Source organism: Staurois parvus, unplaced genomic scaffold (assembly GCF_062004578.1).
Source record: "Staurois parvus isolate SC_StPar_1 unplaced genomic scaffold, SC_StPar_1.0 ptg002564l, whole genome shotgun sequence".
In the NCBI taxonomy this organism is placed as follows: Eukaryota; Metazoa; Chordata; class Amphibia; order Anura; family Ranidae; genus Staurois; species Staurois parvus.
Window position 1 is genome coordinate 64,501 of NW_028320360.1, and position 26,001 is coordinate 90,501.

The 26,001-nt window shown below is 45.4% G+C and overlaps 2 protein-coding genes across 6 annotated transcripts in view; one reads left to right on the top strand and one right to left on the bottom strand.

Annotated features, from left to right (window-relative positions):
* Window positions 1-19,705, bottom strand: part of LOC149430644 (isobutyryl-CoA dehydrogenase, mitochondrial-like) — a 34,762-nt gene extending 15,057 nt beyond the window's left edge. The window contains exons 1-6 of the mRNA XM_089666149.1: window positions 19,581-19,705; window positions 17,385-17,485; window positions 8,622-8,791; window positions 3,450-3,559; window positions 2,467-2,543; window positions 2,233-2,370 (exon numbers count right to left, since the gene is read on the bottom strand). Coding sequence (XP_089522275.1) covers window positions 2,233-2,370; window positions 2,467-2,543; window positions 3,450-3,559; window positions 8,622-8,791; window positions 17,385-17,485; window positions 19,581-19,686 — 702 coding nt within the window. The 5' untranslated portion in view covers window positions 19,687-19,705. The remainder of the gene's footprint in view (window positions 1-2,232; window positions 2,371-2,466; window positions 2,544-3,449; window positions 3,560-8,621; window positions 8,792-17,384; window positions 17,486-19,580) is intronic.
* LOC149430643 (thymocyte nuclear protein 1-like) overlaps window positions 1-26,001 on the top strand; it is a 59,407-nt gene that overhangs the window by 25,426 nt on the left and 7,980 nt on the right. For 2 of the 5 annotated variants that reach the window (XM_089666152.1, XM_089666153.1), the window contains exons 2-6: window positions 17,835-18,085; window positions 21,507-21,559; window positions 21,815-21,993; window positions 25,315-25,383; window positions 25,651-25,743. In XM_089666152.1, the coding sequence (XP_089522278.1) occupies window positions 21,517-21,559; window positions 21,815-21,993; window positions 25,315-25,383; window positions 25,651-25,743 (384 nt within the window). In that variant the 5' untranslated portion in view covers window positions 17,835-18,085; window positions 21,507-21,516. The other 3 variants (XM_089666154.1, XM_089666151.1, XM_089666155.1) reach the window with 3 other exon arrangements.

Below are 26,001 nucleotides of genomic sequence, written 5' to 3' on the forward strand. Positions count from 1 at the left end.
AAAAAAAATGCTTTGGAGCCTGGAGCTCCGCTTTAACAAGAAAGAATCATTTATTTATTAGCAGTATTTATAGAATGCTGAAAATTCAAGCAGTGCTTTACATATTGTACCTTCACACGCGTCCCTGCCCACAAGGAGCCTACAATCTAAGGTCCCTAACTCACATTCATACATACACATACTAGGGACAATTTACATAGGAGCCAATGAACCTACCAGCATGTCTTTAGAGTGTGAAAGGGAAACCCCCGCACAAGCTCAGGGAGAACATGCAAACTCCATGCAGGTAGTGTCGATCCTATGCTGCAAGGCAGAAGTGCTAACCACTGTGCCACTGTGTTGAGTGTATCAAAAATCTGAACATTACACTAGTATACCTGTGATGGATATTAGATTATTTTAGGATAATGCACTCGGCTGGTGATCCTTCGGATTGTTTTATGGCTAGATTACTTTGGATCTGACTCTTCAAGTTGAGGGCCAGAGGTCAGATGTCACTTGAGGTCTGACAGCTGCTCCTTGTCAACTGCTTGAACTCCCATAACATCTTCCAACAACTGAGTGCATAGAAGTGTCAGATAACAGAGTCCTGTAGTTGAATAGCTTCTTCTTTTTTGTTTTTCTTTTATAACTCAAGGGCTTTGTTATTTGTTACAGTTATGCAGCCCTGTGTGTTGGGAAACACTTTAAGATGACACCAGCTCCTTTGGAAAATGCTAGTTGCTTGGCTGTCATTGTTTTTAAAACTTTCTGAGTTGCCCAACTGGAACAAAAACACAGCAAATGAAAATATGTTCTGAGTCAGTGAAGTACGATAGCCAGGGTGTGAAATACCAGCCAGGCAACAAGCATTTTCAGAAAGAGAGGTCAACTTTAGTAACTTCCATATCCCCTTATTGTAGAATTCCTCTAATGGTTTGCATGACAAACCTCGGAATATTTCTTCAGCTCAAATCTAGACCCACTAAAATTTTGTTCCCTCTTGCTAATCTCCCCAGTAAATAAAAAAAAAAAAAAAAAAGAATAAATGGTCAAAATACTTACCAGCAGCTGCGGTCGCATTAAACAGTTGGTCTAAAGTCTCCCTTGTTGTGCATTGCAGACTAAGAGGCTGCTTCTTTGGGTGCCCACTTTGCTGCTTGGTGACATAGACACTTCTCAATGGGCCCAACCCCGGAATCCTCACAAGGTCCTGAAGACTTTTGTGGTGGCGTGATGGTGTCACAATGAATGGGAAGCCAGAAGACCAATCTGCGGTATGCGTCTGGACTGCAGTGGTAGATCACCGATCTTCACCCACAGTAGGAAAGTTGCAGTGGGTCATGTTACAGTGGACTTCTCAATTTTGTAAATAGGTGAGAGTGGAACAGGTGAGAATGGAACGGGTGAGAGCAGAATGGGTGAGAGTGGAACTGGTGAGAGCAGAATGGGTGAGAGCAGATTGGGGAGAGCAGAATAGGTGAGAATGGAACCGGTGAAATCAGAACAAGTGGATGCCGAACAGCTGAGAGCAGAACAGGTGAGAGTGGAATGGGTGGATGCCGAATGGGAGAGAGCTGAAAAGGTGCAAGTAGAAGAGGTGACAGCAAAACAGGTGACAGTGAATTGGATGGGAGCCAAACAGGTGGTACTGATAAAGGAGAAAGCGGAACAGGTGAGAATGGAACGGGTGAGACCAAAATATTTGAGAGCCAAAGAGATGAGCGTGGAAAAGGTGAGGGGCGCAACAGGTGAGGGGCGCAACAGGTGAGGGCGGAACAAGTGAGGGCGCAACAGGTGAGGGCGGAACAGGTGAGGGCGCAACAGGTGAGGGCGCAACAGGTGAGGGCGGAACAGGTGAGGGCGGAACAGGTGAGGGCGGAACTGGTGAGGGCAGAACAAGTGAGGGCAGAACAAGTGAGCAGAACAGCTGGGAGGGATGGGGGGGGACTTTCTATCTTTCCCTGTGATGGGCTTTATGAAACCTATACTGACAGAAATGTGTAGGATGACCCGCTCCTGAAAGTTGCCTGACTCCAGTACTTATTAAGTCACACACCGATAACAAACAGGCAGCAAGTGAATTCAGAACTACTTATCTGCATAACTCTTACAGATCATTAACTCAAAAATATTGAAGCACGAGCCCAGCAACTACCATGTTATAGCTCATCGCTGGCAGCATTACATTTGGCTTCTATGAAGAGATTCCTTGTATTCCTCTGACTTTGTTTTGCACAAATACCTTCTCACCTTCTTCTCTTTCTTGCCGAAGCTCAGGCCCGGTGTCCCCTTTTCTACCACTAGGCAGGAAATTCCTCGAGCTCCGCTGCCCCCTGTACGACACATCACAACATACACATCGGTGTCGCCAGCACCGCTAATAAACGCCTGGACAGAGACAGAGGGGCGGAAACATAACGTGATTGCATCTTCTTCAACGTCTAACACTAATATGCTTGTGTATGAACATGTGGGAGAACGTACCTTAGATCCATTCAGAATATAGCAGTCGCCGTTTCTCTTCGCCGATGTCAGCAATGACGCAGCATCACTTCCGCTGCCTGCCGAGCACAAGAGTGAACAGGACAGGACCACTCAAAACAAGACAGATCAGTACTATGCTGTGTACGATGGTGCATACTATTGTGCGTGCGATGGTGTGTACAATAGTGTGTACTATGGTGCGTACAATGGTGCGTACTATGGTGTGTACTATGGTGTGTACAATGGTGTGTACTATGGTGAGTACAATAGTGTGTACTATGGTGTGTACAATAGTGTGTACTATGGTGCGTACTATGGTGTGTACAATGGTGTGTACTATGGTGCGTACTATAGTGTGTGCAATAGTGTGTACAATGGTGCGTGCGAAAAACAAAAACAAATAATCTATGCCCAGCTTTGGGCAAGTAGAGGACAAAGGGGTTGATTTACTAAAGCTAAAGTTGCTCCAGAGCTTAGTAAATGAGCAGAAGCTCTGCTGACTTCCATCATCCAATCATGTGCCTGCAAAAAAATGCGTTTTTATTTTTCTTTTCTTGCATGTAATTGGGTATTCTTTTATAGTGAAGCTTCACCTCATTTACTAAGCTCTGGAGCACGTGCACTTGCAGAGTGCACAGTCTATTTGCCTTTAGTAAATCAACCCCAAAGTGTCTCTTGCAGCATTCTTTTCCCAATACCAATTTACTATGCCTTGTTCTACATTGCTTTAGGCTCCATTACATATACGTCGATGCGAATTTTGTCATGCATTCTGCCTACTGCACCAAAACACACAACAAAGGGCGCATGCACCATTTGCAGCAAAGCAACACACCGCAATGAAGAGTTGTCTGCTACTGTGCGTCGTGCTGCTGCTCAGGATGAACTGAACTAACATGCGTTCCTGCAATGCTGTGTGAATCTGATGAGCAGACAGGTGAATATTTTTAGCTGATATTAAATGACAACATTTCAGGTCTCACCTGGCTCTGTCAGACAGTAAGATGCAAATTTCTCCATACTGCAGAGGGGAGGACAGAATCTGTGTCTCTGTTCTTCATTTCCAAAGGTATCGATCATCCAAACACACATGCTGCAAGGAACAGGGAGTTCCAAGTGTAATACATTAAAGGCATTAGAAACATTCCCAGCTGCACCTTGTATTTCTCGCCTGCATAAAATGCGCATTGACCATGTAGTTTCATGGTGTCATTGATGCCCTGTACACACAGCCTATAGTAGAGTAAATCTTCACATTCCTGTGTCAGAAATTTCTGTTTGTATTCAAACATGAGCCATTCGGCATGACATTGAACAGGTTAATACATGGCCTCTCTCTTTGGTCTAAGAACTGACACTTCCTGTGAAGAAACTACATATCCCACAATCCCTGGCTCTCGCAGGCTAGCACTGGTGCAGGTGAGAGATGAACAGTAATTAGTTCTAACAGAGACACAAACAGGCAAAGCAATTAACAGAGAGTTTCCCATACTGGAAGAGATGTTTTCACCATATTTGTGATGGAACCCTGTGGAAATAGTGAGGCATGCGTTAGACGCCATGTAACCTGCAGCAAGAAGGTGCCTGTCCCTTTAGGCTTGGTTCACACCCAGGGGCAGACTGACCATTTGGAAACTCGGACACTGCCCGAGGGCCCGGGGTCAGAAGGGGGCCCCATGAGATGCCCCTGGTACCTTTTTCATAGGCTTTTTTGAGTTTGGGCAAGGACACAGGGGCCCCATGATCCCCTATTGCCCAGGGGTCCCATGAGTTGTCAGTACGCCCATGTTCACACCTATGTGTTTTTTAGTGCTTTTTGTGTTTTGCAGAAACTTACTACAGCCCAATTAACATGGTTCCCATGGGACACGTTCACATCTATGCATGTTCAACCACTGTGTTTTTCAATAGGGTAAGGGACACTTTCTTGCAGCAGATTGCAACATGAATAGGTATGAACCAGGCCTTCGATAACAGGGACAAGCTAGGTGAATAAATACATGGACATAGGAAGATCCATCAGCCACGACATGTTACAGCAGCAACATGTGAGCCCATCATTACAAGGCAAAGCCAACCATACAGCCGTGGCCAAAAGTTTTGAGAATGACACAAATATTAACGTTCACAAAGTCTGCTACTTCCGTGTTTTTAGATCTTTTTGTCAGATGTTACTATGGTATACTGAAGTATTATTACAAGCATTTCGTGTGTGTCAAAGGCTTTTATTGACAATTACATGAAGTTTATGCAAAGAGTCAATATTTTTAGTGTTGATTCTTCTTTTTCAAGATCTCTGCAATTCACCCCGACATGCTGTAAACCAACTTCTGGGCCACGTCCTGACTGATGGCAGCCCATTTTTGCATAGTCAATACTTGGCGTTTGTCAGAATTTGTGGAGTTTGTCAGAATTTGTGGGTTTTTTGTTCATCCGCTTCTGACCACAAGTTCTCAATGGGATTAAGGTCTGGGGTGTTTCCTGGCAATGGACCCAAAATTTCGATGTTTTGTTACCCAAGCCACTTAGCTATCACTTTTGCCTTATGGCAAGGTGCTCCATCATGCTGGAAAAGGCATTGCTCGTCACCAAATTGTTCTTGGATGATTGGGAGAAGTTGCTCTCGGAGGATGTTTTTGGACCATTCTTTATTCATGGCTATGTTCTTAGGCAACAATGTGAGTGAGCCCACTCCCTTGGCTGAGAAGCGACCCCACACATGAATGGTGTCAGGATGCTTTACTGGTGGCATGACACAGGACTGATGGTAGCACTCACCTTTTCTACTCTGGACAAGGATTTTTCCAGATGCCCCAAACAATCGGAAAGGGGATTCATCAGAGAAAATGATTTCATCCCAGTCCCCAGCAGTCCAATCCCTGGACCTTTTGCAAAATATCAGTCTGTCCATGATGTTTTTCCTGGAGAGAAGTGGCTTCTTTGCTGCCCTTCTTGACACCAGGTCATCCTCCAAAATTCTTTGTCTCACTGTGCGTGCCGATGCACTCACACCTGCCTGCTGCCATTCCTGAGCAAGCTCAGCACTGGTGGTGCCCCGATCCCGCAGCTGAATCAACTTTAGGAGACAGTTCTGGCGCTTGCTGGACTTTCTTGGGTGCCCTGAAGCATTCTTCACAACAATTGAACCTCTCTCCTTGAAGTTGTTGATGATCCGATAAATGGTTGATTTAGATGCAATCTTAGTAACAGTAATATCCTTGCCTGTGAATCCCTTTTTGTGCAAAGTAATGATGACTGTACGTGTTTCCTTGCAGGTAACCATGGTTAACAGAGGAAGAACAATAATTCCAAGCACCACCCTCCATTTATAGCTTACAGTCTGTTATTCTTACTCAATCAGCATGACAGAGTGATCTCCGGCCTTGTCTTCGTCAACGAGAGAATCACTGACATGATGTCAGCTGGTCCTTTTGTGGCAGGACTGAAATGCAGTGGAAATATTTTTTTGGGGACTATGTTCATTTTCATGGCAAAGAGTGGCTTTGCAAGTAGTTGTAATTCATCTGATCACTCTTCATAACATTCTGGAGTATATGCAAATCACCATTAAAAAAACTGAGGCAGCACTCTTTGTGAAAATTAATATATGTGTAATTCTCAAAACGTTTGGCCAGGGCAAATTTCAATCCATGTATGGGTTAGTTGGTCTATCAACAGACCTGTGTACACTAGCCTGTCTGTTTTTTCCAAACGATCAGCACCACCGGCTATAACTAGAAACACTGATCAATGTATCCTACCTGTGGAGAAGGCTCCCCACCGGAGGAAATACAGTAGCTCAGCAGGAGTGATTCCGCCAAGCATTCCAAATGTGTGGATGGGGGGATCAGTGCCTTTTTTCTTTTGTGCAGCCAACTGGTTGAACTGTGTATGGCGAGCCTAAGGCAAACAAAGAGCACAGGGAATAGGACTGCACTAACACCTAGCTACATTACTTATAACTGCTTGTCGCCCGCAGTAGTTGTACTGCGAGTGGGCGGCAGCTGCAGGCCGGGTGATCTGCTGGTACGCATTGACACACAGAGTGTGGCTTGGCCCCTCCCCCCACTCACTGGCTGTGATTGACAGCAGCAGTGGCCAATGGAGACAAATTCTCCACTCCAGCAGGCTCCCTCCACACTCTCCTAGACCGATCCCTGTCAAAATGTATTAAGGAAAAAGAACGCCCCACTAACTGATCCCACCACCCCCCCTTCTTTGCCTCCCTAAACACTTCACCTCTCTCACTGCTCCAGCGCTGTCTGGGCTGCAGCACCGCTCACCTCTCTTCTTGGTCTGACAACAGTGGGAGCCATAGGCTCCTACTGCTGTCACTCAAACTCCTGTGAGGAGGAAGCAGGGGTATAGCTTATTGGCGCTGTGTGCATCTATAGAGGCACACAGCCATACTCAGGAGCGCATGCACATTGGTGAACACCATAGCACTTGGCTTGAAAGAAAAGAAAAATAAATACGCTGTTACTTTAAAGCTGCAGCAGCAGTCTTGAACCGGCTTTCATTTCCTGTCTGAACAACTTCAATCATTGACCAATCCCCTCTTTTCCTGTTGTTGCAAGTCTCTCGCAGATTTTAGCTTTCTCTGCCATCAATTATTTTGTTCCAGAGCATTATATGAAGGAACACATTCTCAGCATCCCTATAGATGTGCATGCTGAAGCTACCAATCAGCAAACTGCCCAACTGAAGACTTTAGCACCAACAGGAAGCAGGATGCACATCTAAAGGGACACCGGGAAGTGTTTTTTGATATGACAAAGATCAAATCCAACACAACAAACACTTTTCTCCTGCGCTAGGAAAGGACACAGTAGACCCAATAGGAATGTTCTGGAATATGCACAGCTTGCTGCCCTCTACAGACCAGGGTGGTCCAAATACACTAGATGCAAATGGAGAAACAGAAAAAGGGCGCATCGACCTAGCGCATTATCATTTAAAATATTTATTGAAGAAACAAAGTAAGTATCACACTTACAATAGACATAAAAACACAGGCATGTCAAACTGAACAAGATGTATGATCCAAACAACATCTGAGTCCATACGATGGAACCCTGGATGACCAACTGGCTAACGCATTTTGAGGACACAACCTCTTCCTCAGAGCCAACACTACAGGAGTCTGCACTTCTCTTTATATAGGTTACTAAATGATATCAAAAGGGCCATATCCTCTGCCAATCCCTCCACTGGCTTCCGATTCCATAACGGATCAAATTCAAAATCCTAACGCTGACGTACAAAGCTGTCCACCATACTGCCCCGAGCTACATCACTGACCTAATATCCAAGTACCGCCCAACACGAACACTCTGCTCCTCACAAGACCCCCTTCTCTCTAGTTCCCTGGTCTCCTCCTCCCATGCCCGCCTCCAGGACTTCTCCAGGGTGTCACCCATCCTCTGGAACTCCCTGCCCCAACCCATCAGATTATCACCTACTCTCCTCTCGGCGCACCCTGAAAACCCATCTCTTCATGGAAGCCTACCCCACCCCCTGCTAACTTGCCGACCTCCTCCACTCTTCCCACCACTCCATCCCCCACAGCTATCTCCTCCTGTGCCACCATCCCCTCCCTCCTAGATTGTAAGCTGGAAAGAGCAGGGCCCTCGATCCCCTCATGTTTTGCATTGTATTGGTATTGTTCTGTCACATGTTCTGTCCCCCTTTGTAATGTACAGCGCTGAGCGAACTATTGGTGGCGTTCCAGCCCCACATGTTTTATACCACTATGAACACCTCATTCCACTATCATCTCATCCCATCCCACAGTCTATCAGTATTCAGCTACATGGCAGTGGATCACACATGCTGGCCAGCCCCATATACTATTCACCTTTCCTTACATTTTTTTTTTTTTTGTTTTGTTTTCATCATATACCACCAAAGATCAAAGGCAAAATTCTCTGATGCTGATTTGATATTCCGGAAGCAAAGAGTAAGCAGACATACCCAGTGATGATATCACTGGGTCTCAGAAGTTATTCTTAAAAACAAAACAAATAAATTGAAAACATTTGATTGCATGTTGATTGGAGGGGAACGGGAAACAAGGGAAGATATCATATAAGTACATTACATTTGCTTTAAAACTGGATTTTCATAAATGAACAGCAGAAAGCAATCATACATACTTGTGAATGCTCATGTATGCTGTGGTGCTGACACAACCCGTAGACAGGGCCTCAAAAATGACAGATGTGTCCAAACGTGACAATCCTGACCCGCCAACATCAGGACTGGTGTAGATCCCACCGAAGCCAAGCTGTGCCGCCTTCTGCATTGTTTCCACCGGGAAAATTTCCTGAATTGAGAGGAAACAAATGTTAGCGTTGTCTAGGATTAGCGTTCGGTACCTGCTTAGTAGAAGTGACGATTGATGGCTGGTTGTCAGCAGTGCCTTCACCTTCTATTGCTATTGTTTTAGAGACAAAATCAGCCTCTGTTCCTTCTTCCCATTTTCCTAGAATGGATGGGATTTTAAAATGAACTCTGGGATTAAAAAAAAAAAAAAAACAGCTCTGGGACAAAAAAAGAACCCTTGCAGTGGGTCTCCCCTGCACTTCAAGGGTTAAATGCTTGTTAAATCAGATCTTCACCCTAAATTGAATTCAAAGAATATGTAAACCCGACATATTCCGTACCATGTACTTGCAAGAAAAATTATCCTGTTCTCTTTGTGTTGCTTCCTTTGTGTGAAATCCCTGGTGTTCCTGCCAGTCCCTCTGCTTTCCTATCAAAAACTGACCACACTAGGCATACGAGCAATGCGTTGTCAGTTCTCTAGCTGTGCTGGGAACTCAGCCTGCTCTCCTCCAATGATCAGACCTGATCGCCCCTCCTGCACAGTCAGTCACTGGAAAGATCAGTGTTCTGCTGTTTCTCCTCCCCCAGCTATTATGCAGCTATAACCAAAGGGCATGTTATCTCTTATAATAAGGGGGAAAAGTGTTTATGTTTTTTTTACATATATCTAAAAAAAAGGTTTTCCTTTCATTTCTATATTAAGCTGAATGGGTTGTCTTACAAGGTGAGGGTTTACATATACAGTGCTCCATCACTAGTGTTAGTGAGAGGAATAGTGTCCCATCATTGGAGCCAATGGGAAGAATGGTGCCCCATCATTGGGGCCAGTGGGAGGAATAGTGTTCCATCATTGGTGTCAGTGGGAAGAATGATGCCCCATCATTCGTGTCAGTGTGAAGAAAAATGCCCCATCATTGGTGTCAGTGGGAGCAATAGTGCCTCATTATTGGTGTCAGTGGGAGGAATAGTGCCCCATCATTGGTGTCAGTGGGAGGAATAGTGCCCCATCATTGGTGTCAGTGGGAGGAATAGTGCCCCATCATTGGTGTCAGTGGGAGGAATAGTGCCCCATCATTGGTGTCAATGGGAGGAATAGTGCCCCATCATTGGTATCAGTGGGAGGAATAGTGCCCCATCATTGGTATCAGTGGGAGGAATAGTGCCCCATCATTGGTGTCAGAGGGAGGAATAGTGCCCCATCATTGGTGTCAGTGGAAGGAATAGTGCTCCATCATTGGTGTCAGTGGGAGGAATAGTGCCCCGTTGTGAGTGTCAGTGAGAGAATAGTGCCCCATCATTGGTGTCAGTGGGAGGAATAGTGCCCCATCATTGGTGTCAGTGGGAGGAATAGTGCCCTATCATTGGTGTCGGTGGGAGGAATAGTGCTCCATTATTGGTGTCACTGGGAGGAATAGTGCCCTATCATTGGTGTCAGTGGGAGGAATAGTGCCCCATCATTGGTGTCAGTGGGAGGAATAGTATCCCATCATTGGTATCATTGGGAGGAATAGTACCCTGTTGTGAGTGTCAGTGAAAGAATAGTGCCCCATCATTGGTGTCAGTGGAAGGAATAGTATCCCATCATTGTCAGTAGTGGTAATAGTGCCCCACTGTCAAGGTCAGTGGAAGGATTGGTGCCTCATCAATGGTGCCAGTGGGAAGAACCGATAAAGGCAAGCAGTAGGCCACATTCAGCCCAAGGGCCGCAGTTTGGAGATCTAGAGTAATTATGGCCGGAGGTGTGCTAGTCTATGCATCCGACTTGGATTTGTGCCGTTGTGCTGCTGTATATAAGATCTCTCAGGTAAAGCTGCTATTGTGTACATTACAAAGATGCTGGACGCCTGTTTGAGGGCCGCTATGGACCTGTCATATTGAAGCATGGGGCCTCAGCAAATAAAACGCTAATATAAGCACACAAAAGAAAACCGACTCCCACCAACCCCCACCTATAGAATAATGTTTAGCGGGACTGACGCTTATTGTTATGTTATACAAAAGCATCCATAGAGATGACGCATGCAACAGAATGCCAAACACAACCGGTAATTACACGCATTATTCACCACTCACACCGTGCGTTCATACATTGTGCTCACTATACATTCCTGAAAACATCCATTCTATAGACATTTGATGACCAGGTAAACCACAAATTTGATACCACTGGTAATTAACCCCTTGCCCTCCAGAGGATTTCCCCCCCTTCCTGACCTGGCCATGTATGGCGCTACGTTACTTTAACTGACAATTGCGCGTTCATGCAACGCTGCACCCAAATTAAATTTATGTCCTTTTTTCCCACGAATAGAGCTTTCTTTCGGTGGTATTTGATCACCTCTGTTTTTTTTATTGTTTGCTCTATAAACAAAAAAAGACCAACAATTTAAAAAACATATATATATTTTTGACTATTAAACATGTCCAGTACAAATGTTTTGAAAAATCACATTTCTTCATAAATTTAGACCAAAATGTATTCTGCTCCATGTCTTTGCTAAAAAAAAAATCCCAATACGTGTAAATTCATTGGTTTACATGAAAGTTATAGTGTCTACAAATGGCGGTACAGATACTGGAATTTTATATATATACTAGTAATGGCGACGATCAGCAATTTATTGCAGGACTGCGACGGGCATTCTGACACTGGGTGGGAACTGACTAACTGCCACTGATATCCCCAGTGACACTAATACAGTGATCAGAGCTAATAAAAAGCACTGATACTGTACTAATGGCACTGGGCAGGAAGGGGTTAACATGTGGGGTGATCAAAGGGTTAACTGTGTGCTGTTTTACATCATATGCTGTGTGCTGTTTTACTAGGGAGACATGCTGTGCAGAGAAATACACAGCAGCATGTCCTTGTTGGCAGGAGAGAGACCTGCATCGTTTACACACAAGCCTCTCCCATCAGCTTTGCTTGGCAATCGCTGGGTGCCAGCGGGGAATCTCAGGCTGGGACCCAGTGATTGACATTTATAGCTGCGCACGCCCCCTACCCGGAAATGCGAATCACGTATTTATATACATGATTTTGCGCAGCCCTGCCACTCTGTAGCAGTACTTCTAACACAGGGGGGCGGACAAGCGGTTAAAAGGATGGAAGATTAACTACTTCAATACCAGCCTATAAAACTCCACACCATGTGTGATGATATCTGCTGATCCCCCGCTCCGGTCCCTACTCACCTTCCTACTGTATCACTCCCACGCTGTACGCAGGCCAATTTTCAGTGCTGCTATAGTCTGACAATTTTTTTATCATGGAACGTTGTACCCCAATGAATTTTTTTTTAGACAGGCAGTGCTTTCTTTTGGTGTTATTTGATAACCGCAGTTTTTTCATCATTATTATTACTATATAAAGAAAAAATATTGAAAAAAGAAACCTGTTTTCCTTACTGTTCGTCAGAAAAAAGATATCAAATAAAAATGCCAATGCACTATGAATATCCCCAAAATGACCTGTTTTTGAAAAGTAGACACCCCGAGGTGATCATGAGTTTCTGCTACAATTTTGTGGGCATAAAACATACAGCTTGGTTAGATTCTTCCTTTCTGGAGGCTAATTACAAACGTTTTCTCCGATTGGTACCCTCCAGAATAGCTACGTTTAGTCCATCTAACACTACCCCCCCCCCGGACTGACAATGCTGCTGTCCAAAGGTGTCTCTGTTGCTCCGGTATCCAGAGTGGGGGGCGCTCTAATATAGGAGGTGTGTTACTGACCAGAGGGAATGCAGAGGGGAAAAAAGCCTAAAAAAATAAAACTAATTCAGCCCTCTCCTCCTCCTCAATTGTACACCCCCCCCTCCCCCCCCCCCCCCCCCCCGCTCTGTAGTATATTTCCCAAAACCCTCCACATCCCTGGCTCAGTAGTAGTACATTCCCCATACCCCCCCCCCCCCCCTTTCCCACCTCCCTCCTGCTCCCTTGTAATCCCACAATACCCCTCCCCCCACTCTGCTGATCCTCCTTTGTGCTGAAACTCCACGCTGCTGATATCCTTCTGATCCCCCAGCGATGCTGATTCCCCACTAATTAGTTTACAGCTCAGTCCTTACTCCGGTCCCCGCTCACCTTCCTGCTGTATCACTCCCTCACTGTACACCATGTGATATCTGCTGATCCCCCGCTCCGGTCCCCGCTCACCTTCCTGCTGTATCACTCCCACGCTGTACACCATGTGATATCTGCTAATCCCCCTGCTTCGGTCCCTGCTCACCTTCCTGCTGTATCACTCCCTCGCTGTACACCATGTGATATCTGCTGATCCCCCGCTCCGGTCCCTGCTCACCTTCCTGCTGTATCACTCCCACGCTGTATACCATGTGAGATATCTGCTGATCCCCCATTCTGGTCCCCGCTCACCTTCCTGTTGTATCACTCCCACACTGTACACCATGTGATATCTGCTGATCCCCTGCTCCGGTCCCCGCTCACCTTTCAGCTGTATCACTCCCACGCTGTACACCATGTGAGATATCTGCTGATCCCACATTCTGGTCCCCGCTCACCTTCCTGCTGTATCACTCCCACACTGTACACCATGTGATATCTGCTGATCCCCCGCTCCGGTCCCCGCTCACCTTTCTGCTGTATCACTCCCACACTGTACACCATGTGTGATGATATCTACTGAACTCTCTGCTCCGGTCCCCGCTCACCTTCCTACTGTATCACTCCCACACTGTACACCATGTGAGATATCTGCTGATCCCCCGTTCCAGTCCCCGCTCACCTTCTTGCTCTATCCCTCCCACGCTGTACACCATGTGAGATATCACTTTAATTCCCAGACTGTCCCTTAATGTTAACCCCTTCCCAGCCAGTGTCATTAGTACACTGACAGTTTATAGTATTATATCTGATCACTGTCAGTGTCCCGCCCAGCCAGTGTCTGCTAGCGCCAGATTGCCTTCCACACTATTACAGTCCTGACCACCGCCATTACCAGTATAGCGTCATAACTGGATAAATTCCAGTATACTATATATACAATTTTAGCAAGGATGTGTAGCAGAATACATTTTGTGTTACATTTATGAAGACATTTGATTTTTTGTTTTGTGATAAAATACTACCAAAAGAAAGCTCTATTTGTGTAAAAAAATAATATCAATTTCATTTGGGTACAGTATTGCATGACCGAGCAATCGACAGTTAATGTAGCGCAGAATTGAATAGCAAAAAAATGCCCTGGTCATGAAGGGGTAAAACCTTTTGGAAGTCGAGTGGTAAAGTGATATAAAACCCTCAGTTTTTAGGCACTTTCAGCAGCTGATTTAATCACACACTGTGTATGCAGATTCTTTATCTTTTAATCCTTGCCCAAGTTCCAGTTTAACCCCTTGCCTACCGGGCACTTTTACCCCCTTCCTGCCCAGGCCAATTTTCAGCTTTCAGATCTGTTGCACTTTGTATGACAATTGCGCCATCATGCAACACCTTACCCATATAAAATTTTTATCACACAAATAGAGCTTTCTTTTGGTTGTATTTAATCACCACTGTTTTTTTTTATTTTTTGCACTATAAACGAAAAAAGACTGGAAATTTAAAAAGAAAAAAAGTTTTTCTTTATTTCTAATATCAAATTTTGCAAACAAGAAAATTTTCTCCTTCACTGATGTGTGTTGATGATGCTGCACTAATAGGCTGCAATGATGAGGCGGCACTGGTGGGCATTGATGAGGCTGCACTGATATGTGGCACTGACAGGCGGCAATGATGGGCACTAATAGGCAGCACGGAGCCCTGATTCACACTAATGTGGTGCGGAATTCGCAGTACTTTCTGTGTGAATTCCACACCGCATCAGAATCGCACCCATGCGAACCGCTGCGTGTGTGTATGTTAAGATAACAACACCCCGAAAGCAGTCCGCAAAACGCGGTGTGATGTGCAGAATCGGATTGCAGAGGTGTGAATACCCGTGCGATCCGATTCTAGTGCGGACCAAAAAAAGGGTCCTGCACGTTTTTGGTGCGGTGCGATTAGAGCCATACAAAATGTATGGCTCCAAACGCAACGCACACAAATCGCATGTGCTTTGCACAGGAATGCGATGTGGTTCCTGTGCAAATCATATGCGATATACCGCACCACATATATGTGAACCCAGGTTGAAGGGCACTGACTGGTGGCACTGAAGGGCACAGATTGACAGCACTTTTGGCAACTCATGCGAAGCACTGTTGGAGCTCTTTTGGGGCTGCACTGATAATCAGTGCCCTGCTTATCAGTGTAGATGAATCCTTTCACAGTTGTCAGTTATCGGCAGTACTTTCCTCACTCTGTGACAGTGTGAGGAAAGTGCTGTTGATACCAGCAAGTGTATTTACATGGTGATCAGCTGTGATTGGACACAGCTAATCACCGGTAAAAAGCAGCTGTGATTGGTTCTTTACCATGTCATCAGCTGTGTCCAAAGGACACAGCAATCACAGACAGCGCCTGGTGTGCACAGCTGGGGGCACATGGGTTTGCGATCTGGGAGGACGTCATATGATGCCCTCCCAGAACTGGACGACCACGCTGTAGCCGTCATTCGGCTATAGCGTGGTCAAGAAGTGCCTAAGCTGATACCATGACTGCTGCCCCGGGTTTCTGCTCCTTCCTTTTGCAGAGTCTTATGTCTTTCTGCACTGTGTGCATCAATAAAAACGTACAGCCCCATAGCCTAGGATGACAAGCCACTCTCCCTTGCTCCTCTCTTTTCCCTGCTATATAGCCTGACTTGAGACTGAACTGTCCACTGTTAACACTTTCCTGTGAAAACCAGAAGTTCAGGTAAGCAGCACTGAGAAAGCAGGAGCCAGCAGCACTGAACGTTGCAGACTATCACTGAGCCGGAGCAAGGACGGAAACTATAGGAACTGTGACAAAGAGGTAAAGATGTGCCCTCACTTCCTGCCCGTGAGTGAGACAAGCCAGAAAACTGGAAGTGAAGAGAAATCTACAAATGAGGACACAGAATGCTGTCTGTTCCTTCCTATGCTGGTGACCCCCATTACCCTCACTGGTGGTCCAGGAAATCTAGGAGACAGAAAGTGTTTTTGATCCTAACAACCCATTCAACGCACATCACCGCAAGACATGCAACTTTTTCAATGGCCCCCCAATGCACTATAGGCTGTTAACCACATGCCGCCCAGCCACTGTACATATACGGTGGCAGGGCGGCACTCACAGGCAAAACCACGTTTTAAAACGTGTGTTTTGTAAACAAATAGGGGGCGCGGGCGAGGCGCGCTGCCGCCCTATTTGTCCTGTGGATCACCGCCGCAGATGTCAGTTGCCGGGTCACAGCCGCTCATTAGCGGCTATGTCCCGGCGATCGGCGGTAAACGGTGACAGAGAGCACAGCTGCAGTAGCTGTGCTGTCTGTCACTTCCCTGTCAGCTCGAGGATGAGCTGATCGAGAAAGAATAGTTTCACTTTCTCGATCAGCCTTGTCCCGCCCAGTACACACCCCCGCCCCCTAGTAAAACACTTCCCTCACTCCTATAACCCTTCCCTGCTAAATAAAGTTAACCCCTTCCTCCCCATTGCCATTAGTACAGTGTCAGTTTTTTTTTTTTTGCACTGATCACTCTATTAGTGTTTTTGGGGATGTCAGTGACCCCAAGTCAGTACCCCCCAATGTCAGAATGTCCGCCGCAGTCCTGCAGTCCCGCCATAAGTCGCTGGTCACTGCCATAAGTCCCTGATCGCCGCCATAATTCACTGATCGCCGCCATTATTAGAATAAAAAAAAACCCTAAAAATCCCAGTATCTTTCCCGCCATTTGTAAACGCTATAATTTTCACGTAAACCAATTAATTTACACGTATTGGGTTTTTTTTTAGAAAAGACATGTCGCAGAATACATTTTGGCAGAAATTTATGACTAAATTTGATTTTTGCATCTTTTTTTTACTGGACATGTTTTATAGCAAAAAGTCCAAAATATTGTTTTTTTTCCTCAAAATTGTCAGACTTTTTTTTTTATAGCGCAAAAAATAAAAACCGCACAGGCGATCAAATACCACCGAAAGAAAGCTCAATTTGTGGGGAAAAAAAGGATGTAAATTTCATTTATGTACCATATTGCATGACCGCGCAATTGTCCGTTAAACTAGCACAGCGCTGTATAGCAGAAAAATGGTGTAAATTGCAGTATTTATACCATAGTTTGTAGACGCTATAACTTCCACACAAAGCAATCAATATACACTTATTGGGATTTTTTTTACCAAAAACATGGAGCAGAATACATTTTGGCCTAAATTTATAACCAACTTTGTGTTTACTATATATTTTTTATAGCTGAAAATAAAAAATATTATTTTTCTTCAAAATTTTTGGCGTTCTTTTGTTTATAGCGTGAAAAATAAAAAGCGCACAGGTGATCAAATACCCCCGAAAGAAAGCTCTATTTGTGTGAAAAAAGCCCGTAAATTTCGTTTAGGTGCAGCATTGCATGACCGCGCAATTATCAGTTGAATTAGTGCAGCACTGAGTAGCAAAAAGAGGCGTGGTCATTAAGGGGGTAAATCCTCAGGAGGGCAAGTGGTTAATGTCATCATTGCTCCATCTTTACCTTTTCATCCCACAAGGCCATGTTAGGAGCCATCTCTTTGGAGGCAAAATCAAAGGCCACCTTCTGAAATTCCTTCTGCTCTTCAGTCAGGCCAATGGAGGCTACACAACAAGAGAAAGAGATGCAAATAAGAACAACGTCCTATAAAGGATAACTAAACACAAGAAATAAATGTATTATTATTAATATATTGCAACTTTGTTGCCATTTCACAGGCGCACGCAAATTTAAGGTTTGACATGTTGGGTATCTATTCAGTACAACCTCATCTTTTATAATTCATCCACAAAAAAAAAAAAAAAAAAAGTTTTTTACTAAAATTTTGCATTTCCTAGACCTTTGCGGTAATATTCTGTGACATAAAAAACTGGAACTACCGCTATTTTATGCTCTAAGGTGTCAGCTTTCAAAATATATCTCATCTTTGGGGTGTTTTTTTGTAATCTGCAGGCACGGAGTGATTTTGAAATGTGTGCAAACAATGCAAAAACGGCTCTGGCAGCAAAAGGGTTAAACTAGAAGTCGTCGGTCATAGGGAGCGCCACTTCTGTATCGCGGGTCCTGAGGACATGGCGGCAGTGTACTGGTCATCAGCAGAGAAAACGGGGTAAGTGGCTGAAGACTCTGCTGAAGATGTTCCTGCAGCACAATGAAGCCGTGTGTCACATGACCCAGAACCAGAGCCACAGCTTCATTCCCAGGTGAGAGCCAAGTCCCCCCTCCCCCCACTACCTTCCGAAGAGCTCACTGTTTTTATAAAGAGGACCTGAAGTTCAGTTTTCCCTGGCTCATAAACGTACAGGGAATGGGACTGATTTGTGGTGTGAAGGTGCAGGAATTTGGTCTGGTTCAAGGTGCATGCATTGGGGCTAATCTGGGGTCTAGGGTGCATGCACTGGGTCAATTTTAGGTCTGACGTGGTCGGAGGTGCATGCATAAGGGCCAATCCTGAAGTCTTAAGTGCGCTCACTGGGGCCAATCTGATATCTGAGGGGCATACATTGGGGCCAAACTGAGGCTTGAGGTGCATGCACTGGGGCCAGTCCGAGGTGCGTGCACTGGGGCCAGTCCGAGGTGCGTGCACTGGGGCCAGTCCGAGGTGCGTGCACTGGGGCCAGTCTGTGGTGCGTGCACTGGGGCCAGTCCGAGTTGCGTGCACTGGGGCCAGTCCGAGTTGCGTGCACTGGGGCCAGTCCAAGGTGCGTGCACTGGGGCCAGTCCGTGGTGCGTGCACTGGGGCCAGTCCGTGGTGCGTGCACTGGGGCCAGTCCGAGTTGCGTGCACTGGGGCCAGTCCAAGGTGCGTGCACTGGGGCCAGTCCGTGGTGCGTGCACTGGGGCCAGTCCGTGGTGCGTGCACTGGGGCCAGTCCGAGGTGCGTGCACTGGGGCCAGTCCGTGGTGCGTGCACTGGGGCCAGTCCATGGTGCGTGCACTGGGGCCAGTCCGAGTTGCGTGCACTGGGGCCAGTCCGTGGTGCGTGCACTGGGGCCAGTCCGAGGTGCGTGAACTGAGGGCAGTCCGAGGTGCATGCACTGGGGCCAGTCCGAGGTGCGTGCACTGGGGCCAGTCCGAGGTGCGTGCACTGGGGCCAGTCCGAGGTGCGTGCACTGGGGCCAGTCCGAGGTGCGTGCACTGGGGCCAGTCCGAGGTGCGTGAACTCAGGGCAGTCTGAGGTGAATGCATTCGTTTGTGAAAACAAACTAAGATGACGTTATTGTTCACTCTGGTTGCCTAATGCATGTAAACACATGTATGACACTACGAGGTCTATTTACACTTCAGACAAGTCAAAGTACATTTGAACAGCTTTCCTGAAGAATCCCCATATTATACCCAATGTGTTTTTTTCCTATGATCGTCATCGCCATCTAATGGCCATAATCCTGTATTCTCCTAATGGAGGTATTTCAAGAAGATTATCATCACTAGATGGCGCTATAGAAGAAAATACACATATGGAGGAAATCACCAGCACAGCTGTCAGTCACGTGCTCTTTCCTTCCCTACTCGGCTGTCACATGACGCCTCTCTCCCTAGCAGTCATGTGACCCTTCCCTTAACCATCATGGCTGACAGCGCCGCTCACGTGATCTGCTCTGCGACCATTTCTAATCAACACAAGAAGGTCAGCGAATCTCTTCGCCTTGGCTCCGCCTCGTGCCGCCCAACCTCCCCCTCCCCAGAGAAGCCCTTACGGTCTATCACTGAGGCGAGCCCTCTGCGAGGAACCGTCATCTGGCCGCCCACAGCATCCCGGAGGCATCGGGAGAGCAGAGGAACCGCTCTGAAGCCGGCCGCCATGCTTGTTAGTTGTGACCAAGTGCATGCTGGGAAGTGAAGTTCTCAGCAGAGTCCGCTTCTGTGTGCGAGACCCGCTGATGGACTACATTACCCAGCACCGCACGCAGAAGGGGTGGGTGGGAGAGGGCAGCCATTTTTTTTTTTTGAAAGGCGCCGATTGGCTGGAGAGGGAGGCGCAGCTTAAAGGAGAAGCAGCAGTTAGCTAATGTTGGGAAGAGAAGGAGGAGTGAGAGGACTGCGGGATGTCATTACCTTCTTTTATACATTTATATGAAAGTTACTTCCATAGTGATTGGATGTCTGCATTTTCCAGGGAAGCCCTAGGGTTAGAGGTCTCTGGATATGACAACCATCTCCTTTTTTTGTACTGTGTACCTCCTGCCTATAGAGGGCTCCCTTTATAATAATAGGCATCAGTGGATGCAAAAACAAACCCCCATCACTGGTGTCAGTGACCTCATTAATAACCCCCATTGGGGATAGTGATCTCAATAATAACCTCCATCATTGGTGTCAGTGACCAAAATAATAACCCCATCAGCAGCCACAATAATAACACCCATCATTGGTGTCAGTGACCAAAATAATAACACCCATCATTGGTGTCAGTGACTGAAATAATGACCCCCATCAGTAGCCACAATAATAACACCCATCGTTGGTGTCAGTGACTGAAATAATGACACCCATCAGTGACCATAATAACTCCCATCATTGGAATCAGTGACCACAATAATAACCCCCATTATTGGCGTCAGTGAGTGTAATAATAATCCCCATCACTGGCGTCAGGGACCGCAATTGTAACCCCCGTCATTGGTGTCAGTGAACAAAATAGTAACCCCTGTCATTGGCGTCAGTGACCGCAATAATAACCCCATCATTGGTTTCAATGACTGCAATAATAACCTCCATCATTGGTGTCAGTGACCACAATAATAAACCCTCTACCATTGGTGTCAGAGGCCACAGTAATAGCCCCCATCATTGGTGTCAGTGACCACAATAATAACCCCCATCATTGGTTTCAGTACTATTGATGGTCAGTATAGTGAACCGTAAACCCCCATCCCCCTCCCCTGCATTGGTGGTCAGTATAGTGAACAGTAATCCCCCTCCCCTGCATTGGTGGTCAGTATAGTGAACACTAAACCCCCATCCCCCGCCCCTGCATTGGTGGTCAGTATAGTGAACAGTAAACCCCCATCCCCCTCCCCTGCATTGGTGGTCAGTATAGTGAACAGTAATCCCCCTCCCCTGCATTGGTGGTCAGTATAGTGAACAGTAAACCCCCATCCCCCTCCCCTGCATTGGTCAGTATAGTGAACAGTAAACCCCCATCCCCCTCCCCTGCATTGGTGGTCAGTATAGTGAACAGTAAACCCCCATCCCCCTCCCCTGCATTGGTGGTCAGTATAGTGAACAGTAATCCCCCTCCCCTGCATTGGTGGTCAGTATAGTGAACAGTAAACCCCCATCCCCTCCCCTGCATTGGTGGTCAGTATAGTGAACAGTAAACCCCCATCCCCCTCCCCTGCATTGGTGGTCAGTATAATGAACAGTAATCCCCCTCCCCTGCATTGGTGGTCAGTATAGTGAATAGTAAACCCCCATCCCCCTCCCCTGCATTGGTGGTCAGTATAATGAACAGGAATCCCCCTCCCCTGCATTGGTGGTCAGTATAGTGAACACTAAACCCCCATCCCCCTCCCCTGCATTGGTGGCAGTGAAAGTTACACTGGCCCTGTCTGGGCTTTCTCTGTATATTTGCTGTCACAGCCTGGATTGTACCCGGGTCATTCAATGTTTCTGTTTTTCAGGGGGTGAACCATGCCACAGTCTAAGAGGAAGCGGGGGGCTTCACCAGCCACAGGTAAGCCCTGAATCCCCGTCTACGTGATAGTTGCTGAATGAGGTTCTCAGGTGCCCCACCCAGATTTCCTTTGGGGTAATTGAATTACAGGAGCAGAGCTACCAAAGTTTAGCTGAGTGCAGTGTGAACCCCTGAATGGGACGTTCCCTGGTGCCATTACATCACATATGTTGGTAGATCCTTGTGTTTCATATGAGGGGCTGCTGAGGGACAGAAATTCCTGCTTTTTATAAAGCCCCTTCTGTGTTCTGATAGATTCCAAGGAACTGAATGACAAAAAGGAAGATTCAGGTGCTGAACGAAAGGTGAAAGGGCGCAGGAAGGCGGCAGCATCTGGGAGGTCCGACTCCAATGAGAAGCCGAAAGAAGAATATCATTTTTGGTTGATGAAATCTGAGCCAGAGAGCCGGATAGAAAAAGGAATGGACATGAAGGTAGGTGGTGCAGGAAGGGCTTGTGGATGTGACTGTATGTAAACCAATGAGAACTATTTATTGCATATGAGCATTAAATAAGACCCCAACGATAGCCAGCCATCATATCACTAGACTCAAATACGTTTTTTGCCTCTTTTATCTTGCAGTCACCTGATGTAGCCTTACACAGCTCAGTGTCTGATAGAAGGCAGAGATTTGTTTCAGCATGTGACCTAGCTCTGAACTCAAGCTTTTAATGAAAGAACCTGTCCCCGGCATCCCTTTACAAGTGCATGCTCCACTCTGCTCACCACTGAGTGGCATAGACTTTAGCTGCGCAATCTGCAGATCAGATTATTTTTATCAGGCCTGATTGTGCAAAAGATTGCACAGCTAATGTTGTAGTGGGCAGCAGGGAGGGACATGCGCAAGGAATGCTGGTTATGTGTTCTTTCATAAAATGCCTGGGCTTAGAGCAGAGCATGGCTTCCTCCCAGGGGAAATCTGGAGCATGCTCAGCGAGAGTGGCAGCTCTGAAGATAAAAGACCAAATGGAATCGCAGAGTTGCCGCTCTGAATAAGAAAGCAGAGACAAATGACTGGATGAACCAGGTGTTTACTATCGAAGGATATAGGAATAAAGAAATGCTGATTTTAGAGCCAAAAAATTGGAAGTTTACATTAGATAATAGAATTTACTTAAATAAAGTTTACTTTTTTTTTTTTACACCCTTACCCCCCTCCCACATGGAAGAAAAATATATCTGAAATATATTTTAAAAATATATTTAAAATACCAAACTTTTGGCCATATTCAATATATTTATTTATATATATATATATATATATATACAGTCATGGCCGAAATTGTTGGCACCCTTGATATTTTTCCTGAAAATCAAGTATTTCACACAAAAAAGGTATTGCATTAACACATGTTTTGCTATACACATGTTTATTCCCTTTGTATGTATTGGAACAAATATAAAACAGAGGCAGAAAAGCAAATATGACATAATGTCACACAAAACCCCAAAAATGGGCTGGACAAAAGTATTGGCACCCTTAACTTAATATTTGGTTGCACACCCTTTGGAAAACATAACTGAAATCAGTCGCTTCCTATAACCATCAATAAGCTTCTGACACCTCTCACCCGGAATTTTGGACCACTCTTCCTTTGCAAACAGCTCCAGGTCTCTCTTATTGGAAGGACACCTTTTCCCAACAGCAATTTTAAGATCTCTCCACAGGTGTTCAATGGGATTTAGATCTGGGCTCATTGCTGGCCACTTCAGAACTCTCCAGCGCTTCTTTGCCATCCATTTCTGAGTGCTTTTTGACGTATGTTTGGGGTCATTGTCCTGCTGGAAGACCCAGGATCTTGGACGCAAACCCAGCTTTCTGACACTGGGCCCTACAGTGCGACCCAAAATCCTTTGGTAATCCTCAGATTTCATGATGCCTTGCACACAGTCAAGGCACCCAGTGCCAGAGGCAGCAAAACAACCCCAAAACATCATTGAACCTCCACCATATTTTACCGTAGGTACTGTGTTTTGTTCTTTGTAGGCCTCATTCCGTTTTCGGTAAACAGTAGAATGATGTGCTTTACCGAAAAGCTCTATCTTGGTCTCATCTGTCCACAAGACGTTTTCCCAGAAGGCTTTTGGCTTACTCAAGTACATTTTGGCAAACTGTAGTCTTGCTTTTTTATGTCTCTGTGTCAGCAGTGGGGTCCTCCTGGGTCTCCTGCCATAGCGTTTCATTTCATTTAAATGTCGACGGATAGTTCGCGCTGACACTGATGCTCCCTGAGCCTGCAGGACAGCTTGAATGTCTTTGGAACATGTTTGGGGCTGCTTATCCACCATCCGGACTATTCTGCGTTGCAATCTTTCATCAATTTTCCTCATCCGTCCACGACCAGGGAGATTAGCTACAGTGCCATGGGTTGCAAACTTCTTGATAATGTTGCGCACTGTGGACAAAGGCAAATCTAGTTCTCTGGAGATGGGCTTGTAACCTTGAGATTGTTGATATTTTGCCACAATTTTGGTTCTCAGGTCCTCAGACAGTTCTCGTCTCCTCTTTCTGTTGTCCATGCTTAGTGTGGCACAGACAGACACACAATGCAAAGGTTAAGTGAACGTCTCTCCTTTTTATCTGCTTTCAGGTGTGATTTCTATATTGCCCACACCTGTTACTTGCCCCAGGTGAGTTTACAGGAGCATCACATGCTTGTAACATTCTTATTTATCCGCAGTTGTGAAAGGGTGCCAATACTTTTGTCCAGCCCATTTTTGGAGGTTTGTGTGACATTATGTCGAATTTGCTTTCTTTCCTCCCTTTTTTTGTTTTGTCCCAATACACACAAAGGGAATAAACATGTGTATAGCAAAACATGTGTTAATGCAATACGTTTCGTGAGAAATACATGATTTCCTGGAGAAATATCAAGGGTGCCAACAATTTCGGCCATGACTGTATATATATATACATACTGTATGCTGAAATGCGTTTTTATTAAAGAAATATTTTAAAAATACATTTTCAAATATATTGTATGTCTTTAAAAATACAAATCTACATTTTTGGAATGCGTTCACAAATATATGTTAAAATTACTTTTTTATATGTTAAAAAAAATTTGAAGAATATAGTTAAAAAAAATATGTTTTTAAAAATAGTGCCCCATCAATGTTGTCAGTGGGAGGAATAATGCCCCTTCATTGGGGTCAGTGGGAGGAATAATTTCACTTCATTGTATGATATGTCACTTGTTGCCATTTTATTATGACGTTGGTCACTTTTATTCAGCACTTTTTTCACTTCGGATTAGTTATGATTCATATTGCTGGTTTATTCATATGATATTCATCACATGATTCATATTGCTGGTTATCTTTATTTCAATACCATATTCATATTTAGCGCTGCACATTTTATTTTGTATTTTGATCTTGGGAGGTTGTTTGGTACCTTTTTGGTGTCCAAGCTGCTCCAATTATAGCGCTCACTTCTGCTTTTTTATGCTCATACAGGGGGTTTGTTCCAGTAATTGCCCCTTCCTTTCCTGAATGAACACAGTAAGTGATCAGTACTGATCACTCACTGTGTTCATAACTGAAGCATAGTAAACTGTTTTTCTGGGGGGAGGGAGCCTGTCAAGCAGACCTGTGGATGTATGTATGTGTGTGTGCGTATATATATATATATATATATATATATATATATATATATATATATATATATATATATAGTGCTAGAATAATGGTATGGACCTGTTTGTTCCTCCATACTGGGTCATGACTGATGCAACTTATTAATGTCTTTCAGTTTGGAATAGAAGATTTGAAGGCCCAACCTGACCAAAGAGCATGCTGGGACGGAGTGCGAAATTATCAGGTCACAGTGGACATGTCAACATTGGGTCTTCTATTACAAATGCCTGGAGGGGGTGGGGGCAGGGGTTGTTGGTGGTCTATGTTACTGGGATGAGCCAGACAGTATCTGCCTCCCATATAATTATCTATTCCAGAAAAGGGACAAATGGACTTTTTGTTGTTGGTAACGCACACTTTTTTTCATTCGGCCTACAGGTCGTTCACAAACAACACAATAGATTTTGCTGGTAATTATGACTTTGTCTTTAATGATCTGGTGTCTGCCTAGGCTCGGAATTTCCTGAGACAAATGAAGGTCGGCCAGGAAGCGTTTTTCTATCACAGTAACTGTAAGGAGCCCGGTATCGCTGGGATTGTGAAGGTGAGGATAAGGAGCTGCTGTGTTCTGGTAATTGATGTGCAAGGCCTTGTGTAATATCCACAGGAATGGGAAGTCTGAGGGGTTCCCATCGGCAATTGGTGAATAAAGTTGTGGCTGTTGCGATTTTTTTATGTTGCAAAATATTTTGCCCAGCTGTTGATCAAACACAAATTTTAAGAACAAAATACATTAACTGCTTCCTGTCCACCCTATAGCAGATATACTGATACAGGGTGGCACAAGTGCGAAAAATCGTGT